The following is a 22,171-nucleotide window of genomic DNA, read 5'->3' as shown; positions in this document are numbered from 1 at the left end:
CTGAGGTTGCGGCACTCATCTTGCTTTATTGGTCGAGGGAGCCGGCGTACAGCTTCCGGGTCATGTGGCCAGCATGACTAAGCCGCTTCTGGCGAACCAGAGCAGTGCACGGAAACGCCGTTTACCTTCCTGCCGGAATGGTACCTATTTATCTACTTACACTTTGACATGCTTTCAAACTGCTAGGTTGGCAGGAGCAGGGACCGAGCAACGGGAGCTCACCCTGTTGCGGGGATTCGAACCGCTGACCTTCTGATGGGCAAGTCCTAGGCTCTGTGGTTTAACCCACAGTGCCACCCGTGTCCCTAAAAAAAGAATGCTTAGGCCACTTTTAAAACCTAAAAGGTTGCATGTAACCTCTAACAAAAGAGCTCTTACTTCTATGATGCAATATTTAAGGTGTTCCTGTTTTATTCAGCTGCTCCTTATAAGGTCAAACTTTTGAAAGTCAAGCCATTTAAATTAAGTTCCAAGTTCATCCTTTTTATGAAGAAAATGGGGAGGACTGACTTTAAAGTAACCAATCCTGGCATAAGTTGACTACATTCTCTCCTGATTGGCTTACTTGACCATTCTTGGAACATAGGGCATAGAGCTTTTAAGTTAATAACTTTAAAAATGCTGACACTCGGCTTGTGCAGTACAGGCTGATGGCAAAGAAAAGCTGTCTCTCCCTTTTTCTCTTGAAAAGAAACAGAAAAAAGTTGTAGAGCCTCCTCTTGGTTAACCACAACCTCTGTGAGCAATAAAGAAGATTCAGCATATATACAGAGCAGAATGAGCAACTGATTCATTCACAGGATGGTGAATAATAATTAGAATGTGGTCACGTGACCTCTACAATTAAGATCCAGGCTCCACTAAGAGTATGTAGGGTTGTTTCATACATCCCTAAACCCTGATATCTTACCAGAATTACTCCTAGCTGCAAGGGCTTATCGGGAACGTCAGGAAACACAAGGCAGCAGTGTTGAAAAGATGCCTCATCCACACATTATTTAGTTGCTAAGTTTATTTTTCAGGAGGAAGGGGGGGCGCTAGGGGCCTCTCTCTCTTAGTAACCGTCTTAACAGCCATCATCAACTTCGGAACAGGCCGTAAAAATGTACGGCCAAGTAGGATTCGTGGCGTTTTGTTTTAACTTCTGTTGAATTTTAACCGCTTCGCAGCTTGAGGAGGGCGAGATGTTCGAAAGATGCTTCGGACGTTTCTCAAGAGGGCAGATCACGCACAAGCCCAGAAGTAAGTAGTTTTGTCTCGTGTCAGTCCAGCTGCCGAAGGCTGCGATTCGGGGGCGCTTTACTCGCGAGTAAACAGGCACCACAAAGAGCCGTCGACACGAACACACACATTACACACCCCTCCAGATCAGGCTGCGGGTCTCCCTCGCCCTCATCGCCTCATCTTTTGTTTCCCATCTCAGAGATGCCACCCACCGACACCTCCCGCCCCTTTCCGCGGTCCCCCTGCCTCCTCTCTGACCCTTGAGGGACTCCCCATCCCACCCCCTTTACCTTGTAATCCTCGTAGTCGAGGTTTTGCAGGCGCTCCTTGCCGGAGCGGGCCCGGATTTCGACGCTGCGGGCCGGGGCTTCGTCCGGGGGCGCGTCGGGCTCCGGCGGGGGCTGCTGGGGCTCCTGCTGCCGCGACGGGGCTCTCCGGGCCCCTCTCTGCCCAACGCTGAGCGCCGCGAAGTCCAGCGTCTTGCTCTCGAAGGCGCCCTCCACGCTGCAGAACATCCCGCCATACTTCTGGCGGGGCACTTGGTCGGCGGTGCCCGGGCGCGCCAGGTACACGGGCAGCTCCTCATCCTCCTCCTGCTGGTGAGGCTCCCCCCGCTCCCGGCCTCTCCGCCTGCCGCTCGAGGTCATGGCCGCCGCAGGCAAGGCAGACGGGCGGGCAGCGCCGAACAACGCTCGGGAGCCCAAGCCGCCGCCGCCGCCGCCGGGTGGCAAGTCGAGCCCCTTTCGCCTGCCTGCGAGGAAGGAGAAGGAGGCGGGAAAGGGGGAGAGCGCGCCTCAGCCGGCTCCTCTGCCGCAGCCGCCGCGCCTCAGCTCAAGCGCGGAGTGACTGGCTGACGGGGAGAGAGGGAGAAAGAGCGCCTGGTGGGAGGGAGGGAGGGAGAGAGGGAGGCGGCGGCGGCGGCGGCGGCAGGGCTGCCCGGCCGGCCACGAGGACTTTTCCTCACACGACGAGCACCGGCCGCCGCTGCCGTGAGGGGGAAACGGCGCCCGCTCTTCTTAGGCTGCGTTTGTGTAACGGCAACGGCGGGCACCTGAAGCGCCCGGCGCCGAAGCCCTCAGGCAGCAGCGGCTCGCCTCCATCCTCGCGACGTCCCTGACAGGACGGCCTATTTTTTTTAAAAAAATCTGTGTCTCTTCTTCGCAGTAGTTTGTTGGGGGAGGGGAGGGGGGAAACATGCCAGGAAAGAAACTTCACCGGCTGAACTTCTGCTTTTCACACAAGTGCTGGGAGAGGGAGAAGTGCCAATTTGAATAAAATATTTTTTTTTGGGGGGGGTAGAGAAATAGGTCACATGATGCGGTGCACGCACCCTATTTGAATGACAATGCCCATCAACTTTGGGGGGTCCTGGCCCTCGCAAATATTTCAGGGGGTGCGCGAAGGGAACTCTGCCCCCAGGAGTTGGCTCCTAGGGTGAGAGGTTCCTTATGCCCCCCTACATCAGGTGTGGGGTATCTGTGGTCCTTGAGATGTTGCTGAACTACAATTTCCGTCATCTCTGGCCATTGGTGAGAGGTTCCTTATCTGGACCTCCTGTGTTTTTAATAGGAACTGGACTTGCAGAATGGAAGGAGGCATTTGGTGGTTTATCAAATGTTTGCCTGAACCTCTTTCCTGGGTTACTTCTGCTGTGCACAACATGCATAAATGTAAGAAACATTCATAACAAATATAAGTCTTAACATGCGGAATGCTGCTGAAAATGGCAGTTGGTGTCAAATAGGACTTTAGCAAGTGGGGCTTGCTAAAAAACGACCTTCCAAGACATTTGTAGCGGCCAGGCGGGCCAAATTAGGCCCATGGGCCGGAGATTCCCCTATGCTGCCATAGCTCACAACCAGTGACATCCTACCCTATTGTGACTGAATGTGCAGGCAAGTTACATAGTACTTCAGGTGGAATCCCCATGCCTTCCAACAACCACATTGTGGGCATATGTTCAGCAGGTGCCATTTTTCCTGGCATGGAGATGCAGGGATGGGGCCACTGCACCAAATGAATTTCTGTACGCCATGTAGATGATATTAAAGTTACAGGAAGATTGCAATCGAAAGGTAGCAAGTTTGGGAGTATTTCATTTCTAAAATAAAACATGGATACCTCTCCTAAATCCCAGATGTATGGAAGCTGAGTGCAGTTATTTAGGAACATAAGGAAAATGTTCCCTGCCCATGTTCTACATTAGTATTATTTATTACATTTGGATACCACCCTTTAGCTGTAGATCTCCGAGAAGTTCCCAACACAAAACTACAATATAAAAACCCCCCACAAAATACATAATAAAAACAGAAACAACCCAATAATCACCTCTTCCACAACACATCCAAAAGGGCATTGGATAACAATCAGCCCAAGGCCTGGTTGAAGGTGAACATTTTTGCCTGGTGCCTAAAGGCAATGTAAGAGAGAGCAGTCCACAGCTGGGGAGCCACTGCAGAAAAGGCCAATTCTTGTTTTGCCTCGTCATCATTACTCCCCGAGGCCAGGAACTGGAACTGATAATAGTTTCTAGCTAGGGTTGCCATATGTCCTCTTTTTCCAGGACACATTCTCTTTTTCATGATGAGAGTCATAGAGATCCATAGTTAAAAGTATAAGTCGGCAAATGTGTCTTCTTTTTTGCTCTTCAAAATATGGCAACCCTATCTAGCTCAAGAGAGCATAATGAAGGAATGTTATGCAGAGTTTCACTTTTATCCATGAAAGTTTAAGGCATGAAAGACTGCTCGGAACTGAGGCCTCTTTTTTCTTCCAAACTGAAGTTTATTTTCTAACAGAAGCCATGATTTTATATTTCCACACGCATCTATAATTACAAGACTTATAGCTAAATTAAATCATATCTCTCCCTAAATAAAGACGTTGAAGTAAAGACATGATGGTACAGCATGCATTCAGAATCTCACTGAGGTCAACATTAGGCACATAGATAATAACACATTTGCTTAGTGAAAACTATAGCTTACCAGAGGCTCACTTATAATTTGTAGAGTTGCTACTGTTAAGAATTGCATGAGAGGCAGAAATCAACAGATGTATCTTTTTCCATCCATATATGCATGCCAGGAAGGACTTTATGTATTGATTTCTGCCTGCCTATAGTAACTTAAGGTAAGGGAAATTCTTTTCCATAAAAAGACAGTAGTTCTAAATACCTCAAGGACCACCTCTCACAATGTGAACAGACCCAGACCCTGCGCTCCTTATCTGAGGCCCTTCTTTGTGTGCCTTCTCGACAAGAGGTGTGCAGGGTGGCAACACAAGAACAGCCCTTTTGTGCGGCGACTTCCCATTTGTGGAATGCTGTCCCCAGGGAGGTGTGCCTGGCACCATCATTATATATCTTTAGATACCAGGCCTTTGGCTTTTGACTATCTGTGGCTTTTAAAAGTGATTGGGATGTGTTTAATGCTTTTATCTTTTCCCTTGGTTTTAATGTATCTATGTGAGATTTATTGTATGTTTGTTTGGTTGTAAGTTGTTTTAGGTTGCCCTAGGCAAGATAAAGCAACTGATTGAATAAATAAATAAATAAATAAATAAATAAATAAATAAATAAATAAGAAAGAATGAAGGCAACTTCAAATAAAGCAGAAAATAGCAATACACATAATCATATTTACTTGCAATTTATTTTTTTACCTGCAAACTCTATATTGATTAAATAATAAATATGCACAGATAGAGTTGTATGATACAGTTTGTTTATGACACTATTGAGTTCATTCCATCAGACTATTGTAATGATCAAACTGTTTGTTTTGACTACTTGATGACCAAGTTTGCTTTTTGTGGTATGGTTTAGCATAAATGTTAAAGTACATCATAACAACAGGCTTCAAAGCTCTGTGTTGCTAAGTACTTTTTTTTTTTTTGCTCCCACGTCGTGTAAGTCTTTAGGGTTCCACCGTGCCCTTCGTTGTTTTTGCTAAAATGGACTGACATGGCTATGCTTCTGGAAAATGTGCAGGCTTGTTTACTGTAAACCAAAGTGTGACAGCTACAAGTTTCATGAATTCCCAACAAGCTGCTGCTCTAAAGTAAAAAATAAGGATTCATCTGAGACAGTAAGTTGCAGACGTACAAAAATGTTGGCAAGCTAGGAAACTACGTAAATGTGTGACAAGGTAAAAGGAGTGAAATGATGAATCTGCACATCTCGCATGCAGTATTCACCAAAAGAGATGTTATTGTTCCCAAATGCCCGTTAAAATCAAAGATAACTCTGGACTGCTTACCATCGTTATTTTCATGATGACTCCATTTTAAGTTGTAGTAATTCTTCCTTGTGAAAGATATAATGCTGATATTGAACTCACATTCTAATCAGTGTTACAAGAACCCAAAGAATGTACAGTCTTCAACACCGGTAAGTTTCTACAACTGTCAAAGCCACTACTTGTGGAGGGTATGTGTGTTTGTGGGATTACATTATAATGCATAATACTGTACAAATTATTACACTTATTCAGTTACCATAGTCACTCGAATCTAATGTGCCATCGAGTCTAATGCACACCTCAATTTTCATAACTTTGAAACAAAACAAAATTATTTGCTGGTGAATGTAAATGTGGCATTGAATCTAATACACACCTTAATTTTTGCAATGTAATTTGGCCAAAAAAAGTGAGCATTGGATTTGAGTAAATACTGTACAGTATTAATGATATACTTTTGCTCCTATTTAAGGACTTCTTTAAAACAATTCAATGTCACATTTACTCTTACTGTTATTCAGAAAGCAACTGCATACCAAGAGATTAGTCATCATCTTTCAGTGGTCTCTGAATCTGTTGCATACATTTAATCATAATCATAAGAGTTAGTAGGTAAAGCAGAATAGGGTTCATATGATTTTTATTAAGTGGTCACGAGAACACCATAGTCACTGTCAAAATAGCATCTTTAGCATGCACTCACTGACTATACCAGAAAGGTCCTGGATTGCAATTTACTGATAGGGAATTAAGGATTATGGATCTCTTGGGGAAAAACAAATAAATGGGATTTCAGTGTATCAGGAGAAAGCTGCTAGAATCACAGAGAGAGCTGCCCTGTGTGGTGAGCAAGTGACCTGTCAAATGGCAGCTTTCAGTCCTGTACTGAGTCTCCCCACTCAGGCTAGCCATTGGATCCTTCTGGACAGGAGGGAAAATTAGATTCCTACTTGAGGAATGAAGTCTTTCTGAACAGCAGGATATTATTGTATCCTTAGCCCTGTCTCCCAGTTTGTCCTTTGCTTCTGCACCGTAGTTGGTCTTTTATTTCTTGCTAACTTTATTTCTCTTTACTCCTAACTTCTGGAATGTCCCACAACTCTTAGTTCCTAGCTCACTTCAGATGGTTGCCCATACTAACAGATTCCTCTATTTGGTATGTAAGTGGGTGAAGAAAGGGTAGTGTAAATGAATCTGTGCGTGCCCAAAGGTAGAATCCATTTATACAGCCACAAGCATCCTGTTTAATGTTAGACACTACTGTAAAAACAATGGGAGTCTCCTGTGTGCACAGCTCAGTTTGCGGTGTTTTTCTTTCTGTGCACAATTATGTGAATTGTCCCTTATGAATGTTTGCATGAAAATATTTATTTATTATATACAGGGTGGCCCAAAAGTAGGTATACTGCTTTAGAATCCAGTTTCTTTGTTCTTGACTCAAGTTATCATCATTAGCAATCTCAGTAAAGAAAAATAATCAATTGATTGATTGATTGAATGAATGTATAGCTACTTTTGGGCCACCCTTTATTATATCACATACTTACAGTCTGCCATCCAGAACTGACCAGATCTATAACTTCAGCTAGAAAGCAGTAGACCACTCACAGGGCTTTGACTGCTAGCAGTTTTTTGTTTTTTTTTTTAAATTTCTCAAGATCTGCTGACTAGACTTTCATTGACTAGACTCAATGACTGTGCAACATAACACAGCAGCCATTCTCAGAGATAATTGTCAGCATGTCTGGTTCCTTCTCCTACTCCTGCTACTACCATCTCTGACTTATTCGCATGACTGAATGTCATCTGTGAAGCTGATGTCAGAAGCCACAATGAGTTTTGTTTAAGAAAAGTCTATCAGTGATTAGTAAGATTCACAGGAGAAAACTCTCAAAACAATAAATTCTTCCTCTCGTACGCACCACTGTCTGTATAACGGACTCCAAAACCAACAATGGTCTGTGGGTAAGGAAAATAATGGAATGGAAACAAATGATCACTAAATGAGCCCTGATTTTCACCACCCACTGCATAGTAGAGATTCAGGCATGTTTTTGTTTTTTTTACTCTTTAAACAGTTTTTGTATTTCACAATACAAAGGGCTATTTTCCATTGCACACTTAAAATAGCAAATGTTGGGTAAAAAAAAAAAGACTCTGTGGACTTAGGCAAAATAGTACTTTTAGGAACATCTTCTGGAGAAAGGTAGGTCTGAACAGCGCAAGGGACAGACTGGGAGGCAAGTTTAGGGGAGCAGCAAATTTTTCCTTTTCCCTTTGTACCAGCCACCCAGGGAAGTTAGAAGTAGCTGCTGTCTGGATTTCCTGCGCAAAGTGATATTGCCGCCAAACTAGATATGATGATTGTTACACAGTTTGCTCATACACAGTTGAGGTTTCTTGTTTGTTTGTTGGGGTGGGGAGAAGCTGGATCAGGACCGTAGCATGTAGAGGAGAGAGCTTTAACACTTCCCCCCTCCATATATCCTGATTGAACTCTCTCACTCTGTGCCGCCTGCCTGTCCACAAAGTTCCCAGTCCAGAGCCCTCTGTAGCACAACCACACCACCTTGGTTATAGTATCTCATGAGAACGGCAGATCAGGTACACACTACTGCAAAGAGGAAAGAAGGGAGCATCATATTGAGGTTGGGGGGTGGGAGAGGAAGTTGATTAAGCGGCAAAATATCCAGGATTGGCGCTGATAGACTTTCAAATAGCAGCATCTTAACCAGACAGCCATGCAAGAGCAGCTAATGGCTCTGTCTCAAAACCTCATTATTCTGTTGCATTACTTAAATGGATGACAAATCTCCAAGTGACTCCTTTTACAGTATTATCGTCTGAAATATTAATAATGTCAAAGCTGTGTGTGCTACTTGACAGTACCAAGCACAATCCAATTAGAAGATACAAATATTTCTCAGCATTAGCCTCATTTCCAAATGGCTTAGAAATTGTCCATAACTACTCAGTATTAAAGGTAAAGGTAAAGGTACCCCTGCCCGAGCGGGCCAGTCTTGACAGACTCTGGGGTTTGTGCGCCCATCTCACATCTATTGGCCGGGGGCCAGCGCTGTCCGGGGACACTTCCGGGTCACGTGGCCAGCGTGACAACGCTGCTCTGGCGAGCCAGAGCCGCACACGGAACGCCGTTTACCTTCCCGCTGGTAAGCGGTACCTATTTATCTACTTGCACCCGGGGGTGCTTTCGAACTGCTAGGTGGGCAGGCGCTGGGACCGAGCAGCGGGAGCGCACCCCGCCGCGGGGATTCGAACCGCCGACCTTTCGATCGGCAAGCCCTAGGCGTTGAGGCTTTAGCCCACAGCGCCACCCGCGTCCCATTACTCAGTATTAGGAGAGAGCAAAAAAGAAAAGGCGGGGTGTGCCATTAAGGATGGGTCAGTAAGTAGAAATGCTCATGTTCAGTGTTAGAAAGAAAAGGGTGGAATATTTTAATAGTACCGAGGTGGAGCAGGAGGGACCATGGCTGGAATGAGGAATAATAAAACTGTTGCCTAACAAGTATAATGTAACTGTGTGTACTATATATTTCAGAATAAGAATCCTGGAAATGGAGAACTAATCAGGGCAGGATGCTGCCAAATATGATTAATTTTAAAATTAACAGCCAAAGTCTTGACAACCTGGAAAAGAAGTGAAATTGTCCCAAATGCAAAATGACTACACTTATTCCAGAGTCAACACTAAAAGAATTGGGACCAAAGGGATATCTACACATAAGGTTTTCCCTATAGAAGTTGTTTTTGTTGTTGTTGTTATACCCCACCCAGTCTAGGCAGTTTACAGCATATATGAAAGCAGTGCTTTTTTTCTAAAAAAATGTTTAGGGGTACTCTCATTTTGACTCAAGAAAATCACCAGGAAAGTAAATGAAGCCGCCATCGGAGGTGGTAACAATGGAACTGACCAATCACCATGCTAGATTCCAACTCCTACTTCACACATTAAACGCTTGCTTCCGTCTGAGACCATGACAGGAAATGAGGCCGCCATTGGGGGCAGCAACGGAACTGACTATTCACTGTGCTAGAGAAGAAACTTTTTTTAAAAAAAATATTTTAGTTTCTTCTCCCGTTAGATTCACAAAATGGTTAGGGGTATGCGTACCCCTGCATACCCCCAGAAAAAGCACTGTATGAAAGCATAGTAAAACATCAAAAATTAAAAAACTTCCTATACAGAGCTGCCTTCAGATGTCTTCCTTATGTAGTTCTTTATCTCCTTGACATCTGAAGGGAGGGGGTTCCACAGGGAGGGTGTCACTACTGAGAAGGCCAAACAGAAGAATTTAGCTGCCTTCTGTACTTTTGTTGTCATGTGCTACAACCTTTAATGCATACACTCCAACATTTCTCTGATGAAAATAGAGACATCTTAAGGAAAAGCAGGACATTCTCTGATCAAATCAGAAACTGGGATGGCTTCAGTAAATCCAGGACTGTCTCTGGAAAATAGAGACACTTGGAGGGTCTGTTACTGTATGCAGCCTGTATGTAGCCTCTACATCCTTGCATACGTCAGGCAAGCACGTGCAGGATGTAAATGTGGGTATTATTTTGCTTGTGCTATCTTGGTGCACTGCACTGACAACACAATCTTATATGTTTACTCAGAAGTAGGCCCCACTTACGAAGGTAAATGGGTATAGAATTGCAGCTTAAGTGAGCATGTTTGGGATTTTCCCAACCCTTCAGGAAAAAGCCATAGTCACATTTAAAATTCCAGTTTAGTTTCTGAGACTTAACATACAATACTTTGAACTCCTGCCCTATAATGCCATATTCTTCATTCAGCAACCCAATTCTTTTTCATGTCAGATTGCTTTACAGAAAAGTAAACTAATTTTTAAAATGCTTACATTAATGGAAATGACAGAAATACTATTTCAGCATCAGACACTTGGAAATGCTAAAAAGCTCCCAAGTGCTTTGCAAAGCAATTCGTAAGAACAACTATGAATGAGGAAGAATTGTCCAGCCTTCTTCAAAATATCCTTTAAGCCAATCCCTTTTCACAGGAAGATTAGTTAATGAAATGAGACATAACCACTCCACATGGTATGGTGTTCTATAATTTTTTGACTCCTAGAATTCATTGTTCATTTTCTTTGTTGCTTGTTGTGGGTCTGCTAGCTAGGTTTTGTGAAAATTGAGAATAATTTTTAACTAAAATGTCTTTATGAACTTGTCATGGGGGGAAAAAACCACTTGATTTTCACCATAATTTTTAGTATATGTAATTGTGGGAAACAATTATTACATTTTGCTATTATGCAAATGACAGAAACCAAGTTACTAATAGCAAATTCCTGTTGGTTTACTACTCTGTCTGTATGTCCCCTACCAAGGCAAGATGGAATGCCACAACATATTTTCTGGTGTTTTGTCTAATTTCAGCGTCTCCCACAAATGATTCGTAGATGATTCATCAAAACATGTGTTATCAAACACCTCTTTATTTTTAGTAGACCTCTTTTTCCAAACTCTCTACAGTAAGCCAAACTGTGTGATAAAAACTGAATGGAGATCAGGAGGAAAGTGGAAACACTGCAATTATCAGCTTCCTCTTTACGTGCAATCTGGCTTTCCTAACAAGTGGAAACCTTGGTGTTATCAGGAAATTAGGGCCCAGTTTTCCAGAGTGTGTAATTTTTGCAAAGGTCGTTTCTATACAGGGGTACCTCGGGTTACATACGCTTCAGGTTACAGACTCCGCTAACCCAGAAATAGTACCTCGGGTTAAGAATTTTGCTTCAGGATGAGAACAGAAATCGTGCTCCAGCAGCGTGGCGGCAGCGGGAGGCCCCATTAGCTAAAGTGGTACCTCAGGTTAAGAATAGTTTCAGGTTAAGAACGGACCTCCAGAACGAATTAAGTACTTAACCCGAAGTACCACTGTAAATGGATTAGTAGAAGGCAGCCTTGGGCATCAGTTAGCAGTACAGAGTCTCAAGCAGAGATGTGCTCTCCCAATCCCACATGTTCCCAGCATGTTCACACTCCTGTCTCAGTGACGTCTACTCCATCTCCACAGAATGGAAGATGGCAGGATACCCAAGGGTGTAATCTACGGGGAGCCAGCTTCAGGCACCAGGCCCGTTGGCAGACCAACTCTGCATTGCAAAGATGTCTGCAAGCGTGACATGAAAGCTGGCAACATTAACCCCACCATGTGGGAGTCCCTTGCAGTCAACTGCAGCACTTGCAGACAAACAAGTGCTTGCAGTGACCAGAGGAGGAATGACCGCTGGGAAGAGTACAGAGAGAAGAAATGCCATGGTGCATCTGCAACAGCACAACTGGACGCCTTTATCTGCCCCAGCTGCAACAAAACACGTCTCTCCCTCATCAGTCTCTACAGCCACAGCAGGCGCTGTAACTCTCCAGCGGTTTGACTTCACCCCTGAAGGTGTACTCTCCCATAGTTTAAGACAGGTGGGGAACTTCAGGCCCAAATGTGGCCCTCCAGGATTCTCTCTCTGGCCCATGGAACTCTCCCCAGACCACACCCCTCACTGCCCTTCCTTTGCACAAGCGTTTTTGGCTGGCTGCAATGTGCCCTTGAACTTTGGCAAACTCTTGTTTGTCTAGATGGGAGACAGCAGTATACATTAGTGTGTGCAGACTAACCTGCACAAAGGTAAAATTTACATCACTCTCAAAAGGTGGCCCAGAAGGGAATCTGGTCCTCGTGCTGAAAAAGTTTCTTCACTGATGCTTTAAATTTTTAACAAAAAAACATTGATTCCTCTTCAAGCTGCAGCAATAAGCAACCCACTGATGCCCAGTAGGAATGCCCAGGGTCATTGTAAGGCGAGGTGGTGAGGGATAACTGCTTCGTGTCCACTGATGCATTTTTAACTTTACAAAGAATGCACATTCAGCTTGTCTTAACATATAAGACATAACTGAGTTGTGTTAAGTGATTCTGACTTTGCATTCTTGCTTAAGAACTTGAAAAGGGTTTTGCATTATCAGTTTATCTCCAACTATGCCAGCATTTTTTGCACGCACATCCCAGCAGAGGGAAGGTGCCATGATCTACCTCCTACCCACTAGCTTTAGCCTAGTGCTGTCAACTCTGACTCACAGAGGCCTTTCTCAGCCCTGCTGTTTGAAATCCTCTAACGGGAGATGCCAGAGTTTGGACTTTAGGATTTTCTGCATGCAAAGCACTTGCTCTACCACTGAACTATAGTCCATCCTCAGTAGCGTAGATCTCAGCTGATATTTCAATACGGTGCAGTGATTTTAAAAAAATTATTAGTAGCATCCCTCCCTCAGATGTGGGTCACCTCAGTTGAAACCAAATGGAGCACTGTGGTATAATAAATCTAGTTTTTATTCTTGCTCTATTTTACATTGGGCATGAGAGTTATTTATAGACACGGAGGGACAATTTCCCCCATCCCTGAGTCTTTATGTTTCTGGATTGTCTCATGTGGGTCAAATGATTTAGGTGCTTGGAGAATAAAATATTTTGGTGATTACACACAAACAGCTGCTTTCAGGGCCATGACCACAACATTCCTCTTAATGTTTGTCTTTAAGTCAGTTACATCCTGTCTTATACCAGCTGCACTTTATCTTTGTTCCCAAAGAAGAAGAAGAAAGCTAACATCAGGTAAACAGTGCTGCTCAGTATTTGTTTTCCAGACACTTTTGCTCAGCACTTCACACCATTTTAGGGGATGAAGTGCATTTGTGTCCCAAGAAGTTTAGGATGTTGCATGTGGTTCTCCACCGAGAAGTGGGTTAGATTGAGAGTTCAGGACTGTCCCAGAGTCACTTAGTAAGCTTCATGCCTGATCAGGGATTTGAACTTCAGTCTTCACAGCCCTAGGCCATTGCTGTATCTTAGGCTTCTCCAACCTGAGCCTTCCAGCTGTTTTGGACCAGAACTTCCATCAATCCCAGCCAGCATAGCTGGAGTGCACTACAGTGGTACCTTGGGTTAAGTACTTAATTCGTTCCGGAGGTCCGTTCTTTTTTAAAAAATAATAATAATTTTTTATTAATTTTCCAATGCAGTTGTACATTTTTATCCAAATTTTAACAAATTATCTCTTTTTGGACTTCCTTCAGCTTCCCTGGCAATCATTCGTATTTATCTCTTCAGTGCGCATTCCCTTCATTTGTATTGCCATTTGTCTTCCCTCCCCCTTCTATTTCTTTTTAACAATACATCTCAACTTTTACAGTGCCTCTTGAAACCCCAATAGCGTTGTTTGTACATCACATACATTTTTCAGATATTCTACAAACTTTCCCCAGTCTTCGATGAACTTTTGGTCTCGCACATATCTGATTTTCCCAGTTAATTTATCCAATTCCGCATAGTCTGTCAGTTTCATTCTCCATTCTTATATCGTCGGTATTTCCTCTTGTTTCCATTTCCGGAGGTCCGTTCTTAACCTGAAACTGTTCTTAACCTGAGGTACCACTTTAGCTAATGGGGCCTCCAGCTGCCACCATGCGATTTCTGTTCTCATCCTGAAGCAAAGTTCTTAACCCGAGGTACTATTTCTGGGTTAGCGGAGTCTGTAACCTGAAGCATCTGTAACCTGAAGCGTCTGCAACCCAAGGTACCACTGTAGTTAGAAAAAACTGCTCTAACTGCCACACCATGATTTTTGTCTCATCATTTCACAATTATCTAGAAAATATGAACTCCTTGGAGGAAGGGAGATAACACAAATGAAATAAGGAATAATACCAAGGAAATAACTGTCTGCCCGCACACACACATACATACTCCTTATCCATCCCAAACCAACCATCTGAAAGTCAAGTCCTTAGGAGGAAATTCCTCTTTTCTCTGCTACCACCACATCAGTGCGAAATGATATTAAAATGGTTTTCTGGTGGATCTGGAGACAGCACCCTTTCCTAATTGTACACAGAAGACAAGTAATGAGGGAATAACCCGATTGGCATAGCTGATATATAGCTAGCACCATAGATCATCTATTGAAAATGCAATAAAGGGAAATTACAATGGGAAGGACACTGTAATTATATATTTCCTCTTCTAAGAAAGTAGGCCTGGCAGAAGGGCAGCCCTCGGCATTTTGCACAGTTAGGAATAATGTTAACAATAACTCAGCATTGTTAAGGCTGAAAGTGAGCAGAGGTTTTCTTTACATTGCTATGTCTCCTGCACTACTTCTCATGTCCACCTTTCAATGGTTGTCCCACATAGCCAAAACAGGATGTGCTGCACTGTTGTGGCTTCATGTTGCATCTTCAAAGCAAGATACTTCCACTGCTACATTGGGAAAGTGATTTGAATCCTGATCCTATGCTCTGCACCAATGGGATTCACCAAAGAAAGAGCTTTATGAAGCGACCAAACACAGGCAGTCTCCAGAATCTGTTTGGCCTTTTGTAAAGAGTCTGCCAGCGGTTAATCTGATGCACGACTCATTTCTCCAAGCAATGGCAGCAATTCTGTCGTGGTCCACCCAAGCAAATATATTTATTTTGTCACTTAAAGGCTTAACTTGGCAAAGAATTCAAGGGCATTTCAGTGTCTTGATCCCAGCTGGTCGTGGATCACCAGGTTAAAGCAATGAGCTTTAATCTTAGGTTAGCATATGCTTCTTCAGAGCCAATATTACATTCCTAAGAAATTATAGTTATTTTTATTATTGTACTACATTCCTAAGAAATTATAGTTATTTTTATTATTGTACTGTATATAAATAGCTTGTTGCATTTGCATTCATTTCATGCTTGAGGAAAGCAATACCACGCAGTGACTGCATGAATGATCAGGGGGCTGTACCACCACTGTGGAGGCCTATGTTGCACCCATTTTAAGTACAGCAGAGGAGACACTCCTGCCAGCAGTGTTATCTCCAATGGTTGCCACCACACAAGGGTGCAAATAAGCCTATTAGTAACTTCAAGAAGTCAACTAGTAAAAAAACCCCAGCAAACAGAATGAAAATGTCTTCCCAGAGGTCTATTAGAAGACTTCCTTGTTTGCTTTACAAGTTCTCACTAGAAATTGTGTAGCACCACTAACATAGCTAGTGCTATGACCTTCTAACATAGCTAGGTTACGACCTTCAGTGGCCAGACTGGGATTTAGGTTTACGGCTGGCATTTCTGAAGACCTGCCTCCTTCTATATGAAATTGCTTATCCACTGAAGTAATCAGTGCAAGCCCTGCTCCAAGTCCTCCCATTTCAGAGGCAAAGTAGGTGGTGAAGGACCCTTGCATTTGCAGTGCCCAGTCTTTGGAACACCCATGGCAGAAAAACTGAGTCAGTGCCATCTTTTACACATCAAGGCATTTTCCTGATGGCTGCTCAGTGTTCGTTGCTCTGCTTCTCAGACTTAGTTTTTGATGTGTTTGGGCATATGGTTGGGTTTTTGTTTCCATATTTCCATGTATTAGCTGATTTCTAAAAATAATCGTCTGATCTTAAATAAGCCATCTTGGGCACTAAAAGATGGGAAGGCAGATATGAATGTTTGAAATAATAAATACTTGTGATTATGTTTATATCCTGCCTTTCTTCCATGGAACTTAAGATGACATGCACAAGATTCCCAGCTGGTCTCCTGTCTTCTCAGTGACCCAGACCTTCAGCAAGGCTGCTACAGGATGTTTCTTCATGTAATGCTACAGCTGCAGTAATGTGTCAGAAGCATATGGCTCTGCCTTCTGCCAGATCCATCTCACTCAGTATTTGTCCATTTGGTCAAATGGGTAGCTCAGTTGGTTAGAGCGTGGTGCTGATAACACCAAGGCTGCAGGTTCCATCCCCGTAAGGGAAATCTGCATATTCCTGCATTGCAGAGGGTTGGACTAGATGATTCTCAGGGTCCCTTCCAACTCTATGATTCCATAATTCTATGATTTAGCTCAGTATAGGCTGGAGCTCTCCAGGTCAGAAATATTTCTTATCACCATCCTTTTTAGATGGAGATGCTAGGAACTGAACCATGTGCTCTACTGATGATCAGTTAGAGTACCTCCACCCTGACCCTTCACCAGGAGAAATGTGTTGTGTATGAAACAGCAGAATCCATCTCATTAAGACAAGGGATCTTATCCACACAATTTCCAAGTTGTTGGTTTTTTTCCCCAATACAAGTTTCATGATCTGCTTCCCTTCCAACCCAAAATTTGTATTCACCTCTCTCCTCAAATTAGCATCTGCTTGTCCCATGCAAAGCCCTGGAGTAGAAACTGTCTGTTATGCTCAGAAAGTGACTCTGTCTTACATTAAGGAAAAATATTAAGCGTAAAATAAGTAAATATTTTATTTAGGCTAGCATAAACTGGAGGGTTTTTACAGGGAACAATGAGGCTTTAAATACCAGGATGCAAACCATTTATTTCCATCAAAGGCATGAAAAACAAAGCTGATCCCACTTTCATTGTTTGACAGTTTGTTTCTAAAAGCAAACTTCTAAGTATCTCAGCCTCTGGGATGGAGGAGAATCGTATGTTCAGCATTTGGAGTTTATTTTTTAATGCTTTGCACTTGAAAGAAGAGACATGCAAAAGAAAGCCTACAGAGAGACATACTTTTGGCCATCAAATGAACCTAGATATTGGCAGAAGTTTGTTTTGAGAAACAACGGCTGCTGGACAAAGTAGGAACAGATGAAAATATGTTTAAGTTCTTTATATTCTAAAACAGAACATGTTGCATGTCAGGAAAAACAGATGTTCTAAATGCTGTGAACTGAATCTCAGATTTTTATTTTTTATTTTAAGCCAAAACCTTTCCTACTGCTTTTGTTTCAGGTGCTGGAGAGATTCATCAGAGAAGAGGCCCCACCCAAGCCCCTTTTCCTAAACTGCTACTTATCCAAATTGACAACATTTCCACCACTTACCCTTGGATAATTCTTTATTCCACATATCTGCTTTGCCACATGTCACCAGGAACAGGAAAACATGGCCAAGTACTGACAATGTGAGGCACAGATTTATTTATTTTTTAAGGAGGAGGAGAGGGTGAATAAAAGTAGAATCATTATTGTTTAAAGCCATCAGCATAAAGCAGCAGGAGAATTAGCATGAATTAACAAGTTCTCCTAGGATATGGTGTATAGTTAGTAGGAGCTGCCAACCTTTGTTGGCACATTTGGAATTTTGGAAAAGTGCTGTGGGTATCAATAACATGGATGCTGTGGGGTGTGTGGCATAATATGAAACGATGGCTGTGGGAGAGTAACATTAACACACAAGGGCTGCTGTGGATCATGACACAACACAAAATGGCTGCCACATCCAAGAGAGCGGAAAAAGGACCACAGAGTGATGGGAGCATGCCACCCTCAGCCCCTTCCCCACCAATGGGAAAAGTCTCCTTCATCTTCTACCACCACACTCTCCTAAAGAAGCTCTTTGTCCCTCTCCTCTGTTCATAATGGAAAGAGGGTAGGTGCCCAGGCCTGGCATCCAATGAAACCTGGTCTTGTTAAGGGGTGTGTTCAATATGGGAGAGGCCATGTCAGTGGAAACAGGAAGACCAATCTGTTTCTTGTGCATTGTGGATTTTTGAGTGGATATTTATTGAGGGCTTTTGCAGGTGCCATAGGAGGTACTGTTGTGCATGGGTGCTGCATTGGCAGTCCCTGGAAGGTATTGTAAGGCTGGGAAATCTCATGACTGGAGATCAAATGTGGCCCTCCAGGTCTCTCTGTCAAGCCTTTGGGATTCTTCCCACACCAGACTTCCTACCTCATCTACCCTGCAATACCCTCCTTACTGGCCCTGCAATACCCTCCTCAGTACTTTTGCCTGAATGAAATGTGTCCCTGAATAATGCCACTTTCTTGTCTGGATGGAGGGTGGAAATGTGAGTGTAGAAACCACTGACCATCTGTATAGATTGTAACCTACTGCACAGAGACCACGTCTGTTGTCTTGCCCACTTTTTGCCTCTGGCCTCACCCACTGCTCCAAAGCTTGCCCATGAGGGAACGCTTCCTTTAAGCTGAGATGTTTTCCTCATTCCTGGTGCAGAGATAGATCAAGTAGTGGGCTATCATTGCAGCTTCATGGACTTCAGGGAAGAGGTGTCCAAAGAGGGAAGAAGATACCTTAGAGGAGATTGATGGGTTTATTGTTTTAGATCAGATATAGGCCAACTCCAGCCCTCCAGATGTTTGGGACTACAATTCCCACCATCCCTGACTACTGGTCCTGTTAGCTAGGGATGATGGGAATTGTAGTCCCAAACATCTGGAGGGCCGGAGTTTTCCTATGCCTGTCTTAGATACATTTAAATGAATCATTTTCATGGAAACACTACTACTGTGTTTCAGTTCATTAACTCGTGGAGTATTTTTTGTGGGCGGGAATAAAGTTATAATCTCACCTCTGGGATGAATTTACCCCAAATTAAAAATGGAGAGGAAGAAATCCATAAAAGAAATGCACATTTGTGGAGAGTATTCAGTGGCTTCTCCTGATTATACAAGCCAAAGAAAGCTGTCTGCCTTCATCAATCAAGCAAGACACTGAAGCTCTGGGATTTAGCAAGAGGAGCTGTGGAGATGAAATGAATGAGCTCAAAGTCTTTGGGCATTTGAAGAAGCTGTTCGGGAACTGGGCCAATGTAAGGCACAAAAGGCTCTAGGCAGAGTGAGAGATGCAACGTGGCAAAAATGAGAACACTCCACAGATGCTACATTCACAGCCAGTAGTGACTTACTCAGAGTAATGCTCCTACTCAATACATTTAAGGCTAGCATTTGTGTCTATCCTGTATTCATTTGCTCTTGGCCTCCTTTGCAATGGTCACCAAATAGCAATAAGGGGATGGGATTGTAAAGAAAAACCCAGTCTGCAGAAATAACCAAATCGGGGACAAAAACAACCCTTAAGCTAGCTACTAACAGCAAATATTTCTTCCTTAGGGATTGCTACAATAGGTTGCTGTGCTGCTAAAATCCATAGAGTATGCCTGTCACTCTAAGCATCCACTTGGCGAGTTCAGTTTGAGGTTGTGCATAGCAAAGGACTACAGGGAAGTTGTTCTGGGTTTGAAATATGTTGGCGCAAACAGAAAAGCCACTGGGATTGAACATTATCAACATGATTGGTGTGGATTTCTTCTCTTGCCCCTCCAAAATCATGAATATTGTTTTTGACAAAGCCAGATTGGGGCTATGTGTAGACATAACCAGAGCCTGGAAGCTTTGTTCATTTTTACATTCCCATTGCCAGTGGCTTGGCACTGGAGCTACAGCAAGAAGGTTCTGTTCTGCTAAGCAGGACAAGGCAGAAGCCTAAGATCCTAGTCTTTAGACCAGGCCTGGCCAATCTGGAGGCTTCAGAATGCCTACCAATATCAGAGGCTCATGTTAGTAGTACCTCAGGTTAAGAACTTTGTTTCAGGATGAGAACAGAAATCACGTTGCGGCTGCGTGGCAGCAGCGGGAGGCCTTATTAGCTAAAGTGGTGCTTCAGGTTAAGAACAGTTTCAGGTTAAGAACGGACCTCCAGAACAAATTAAGTTCTTAACCTGAGGTATTATTTCTGGGTTAGCGGAGTCTGTAACCTGAAGCGTATGTAACCTGAGGCGTATGTAACCCGAGGTACCACTGTAATGGAACACTCAATTACTTATAAGTGTCCCTTTCTAATATACAAAGGAATTCATACTATTTAACCAGCACAGGCTGAGGGTATTGCAATATAAATATTTGGCAAAGACTGTCATTCCTTTGGGCTTTAATCAAGTATCCTGGAAGCTGCAGATTGCCTTCACTGATTTTCTCTCTTTCTCCAAAGTGACATATGAATCAGCACATCCATGTAGCCTAGGCTTATCTAAAAGAGCTCCTGGAAATTCTTGGAAGAGAGTGACAGCACGGGTCTTTGAACTTTCTCTTGGAAATATACATACAAAGTGGAAGTGGCTTTGCTGACCTTTTACGAAGAATGTTTATGGGAGAGTCAGTCAGTGTAATTACAGTAGGATTTTCTTTAATTGTAACTGTGTCTATTTGTTTTAGGGGCACATAAAAGTAGTTTTACATTGTGCATAATAAATATGCATGCATAAGTTTCCAAGTTAAATTCTATCTCCACTTAAAAGAAACTAAAGAGGAAGGGATGGGAGTGATCTTTGCTTGTCAAGACATAGCTCCTTCAGAGCTAGATGGACCAACAGAGTACTATGTAAATCAATAAAGTAAATTTCAAAGTCATCATTGCATTGTGGAGCAACATAAACTAATAACTGTGAATCTTTCAAACTATCAAGAAACTCACAAGAACCAGAGTATTTACTATTTGGTTTACAGCATAAGCAAAACAGAGTTTTTAAAAGATGTTACAGAAGCACAATTATAGGCTGTAAGCAACTGGCCTTTTCTTCCAGCAATATTATCCAAAGCAACCATTTCCAGAGGAGGCCGGCATATTAGTCTCTTGCAGTTGTGTGATACTGTAAGAACTAACTTATTAATTATGACAAAAGCTTTTGCTTCATCAAATGCACAAATGTTATCCTGAGTTGTAGGTGTGATATATTTAATAGAACTTGTATGCTACTTACCGTAATTGGCTGAAACCTCTAAGTGGGTTACACACCCCCCCCCACAAAAAAATCTAAAATCTTCATTAAAAATACAGATACAATTTTTTAAACACCATATATGCATAACAATGTGTGTATATAAATACTATTTGTTTATTTTATTTTAAGTATTTATACACCACTTTTCTTCAGAAAAGATCACAAAGCAATTTACAGAAAAGGCAAAAAACTAAAGGCAATATGCTAATCATCAAAATCCATGGTTACAATATATAAAACATCATATTCCATAACAGAGATTTCTACTCAATACACTAATACTCAGTATTAACATCTACTAACATGCCTGTGCCTTAGGCATTCTGCACCTGCACACAATCACCCACACTCACATATTCCCAACAGTTACAGAATCCCAATAAAGAACTGCAACCTAAATAAGTTGTACAATAGAAGTGCTATTTGGTCTGGTTTCTTCCTTTAGGGCCTGTGAGCCTATACATACATACATGGTTGAGGAGGGAAACAGTAAACAGTAAAGCCAGAAGGAAATTAAAGGCAAAAAAGTATGTTTGTTGATACATTTCATTTCAGCTTCACTGTTTACGATTCCCCCACCCAGCCATGTATATAAATACCTAAAACTCAGGACAGCATTTCATGCAATGAAGTGCCAAAAGACTGTTTTTTTCCAAAACAAGTTATATTTATGCACAGAGTTTTGTTTAAGCAAAGAGGTTTTCTATAAAGCATTTTTACAAATATGCTGATGGGTCCTCTTTTACAGGGACCTAATAATCTAATTGCTAATATGCTGCAAATTATAACATCCTGTACAAATTTCTTTATTTCCCATTACAGCACTCTTTGTTTTACATTTCCGTATTATGCCAAGATTGAGGCTACAAGCCGCAAATAACTTGCTCTAGAAAAATCTCAGTGTGCTATTGCAGAGCAAATAGCAGACACAGCTTTTCCACACTATTCCATTACCACAGGCAAAGCCTTCTTTCATATACCTTATGCCTTCTGTATGATTTTTTTTAATTAACCACTCTTTTTCTTGATTTTTAGGTCAAGAACAAGAATTACTGCAACTAGGGCAGAACACACCATTTGACAAAAAGACTAAAATCCTACACATACTCAGTGGAACTTATA

General features: G+C 42.6%; 1 protein-coding gene and 2 long non-coding RNA genes across 12 annotated transcripts in view; 2 read left to right on the top strand and 1 right to left on the bottom strand.

The window, feature by feature from the left end:
* DPYSL3 (dihydropyrimidinase like 3) overlaps positions 1 to 2,356 on the bottom strand; it is a 54,675-nt gene extending 52,319 nt beyond the window's left edge. Inside the window, exon 1 of one of the 3 annotated variants that reach the window (XM_082213489.1) lies at positions 1,515 to 2,356. In XM_082213489.1, the coding sequence (XP_082069615.1) occupies positions 1,515 to 1,871 (357 nt within the window). In that variant the 5' untranslated portion in view covers positions 1,872 to 2,356. Of the gene's footprint in view, positions 1 to 835; positions 905 to 1,514 lie in introns of those variants that run through there. The other 2 variants (XM_082213490.1, XM_082213491.1) reach the window with 2 other exon arrangements.
* On the top strand, positions 619 to 22,099 carry LOC309527041. 8 transcript variants are annotated; one of them, XR_014217054.1, is made up of 5 exons: positions 619 to 866; positions 1,170 to 1,242; positions 5,142 to 5,315; positions 16,035 to 16,119; positions 17,260 to 17,558. It is a non-coding gene; the product is annotated as an uncharacterized lncRNA (long non-coding RNA). The 8 variants fall into 8 exon arrangements; XR_014217055.1 differs by having other exon boundaries at positions 620 to 866; positions 5,219 to 5,315; XR_014217056.1 differs by lacking the exon at positions 619 to 866 and adding an exon at positions 4,239 to 4,359 and having other exon boundaries at positions 940 to 1,242.
* Positions 5,625 to 9,244, top strand: LOC309527052. Its single transcript, XR_014217082.1, has 2 exons — positions 5,625 to 6,624; positions 9,028 to 9,244. It is a non-coding gene; the product is annotated as an uncharacterized lncRNA (long non-coding RNA).
* Positions 22,100 to 22,171: the final 72 nt, after the last annotated feature.

The sequence above is a fragment of the Podarcis vaucheri genome (genome assembly GCF_965113315.1).
Source record: "Podarcis vaucheri genome assembly, chromosome: 2".
Taxonomy (NCBI): domain Eukaryota; kingdom Metazoa; phylum Chordata; class Lepidosauria; order Squamata; family Lacertidae; genus Podarcis; species Podarcis vaucheri.
Note: the sequence above shows the minus strand (reverse complement) of the source record. Positions and strands in the feature narration are given on the sequence as shown.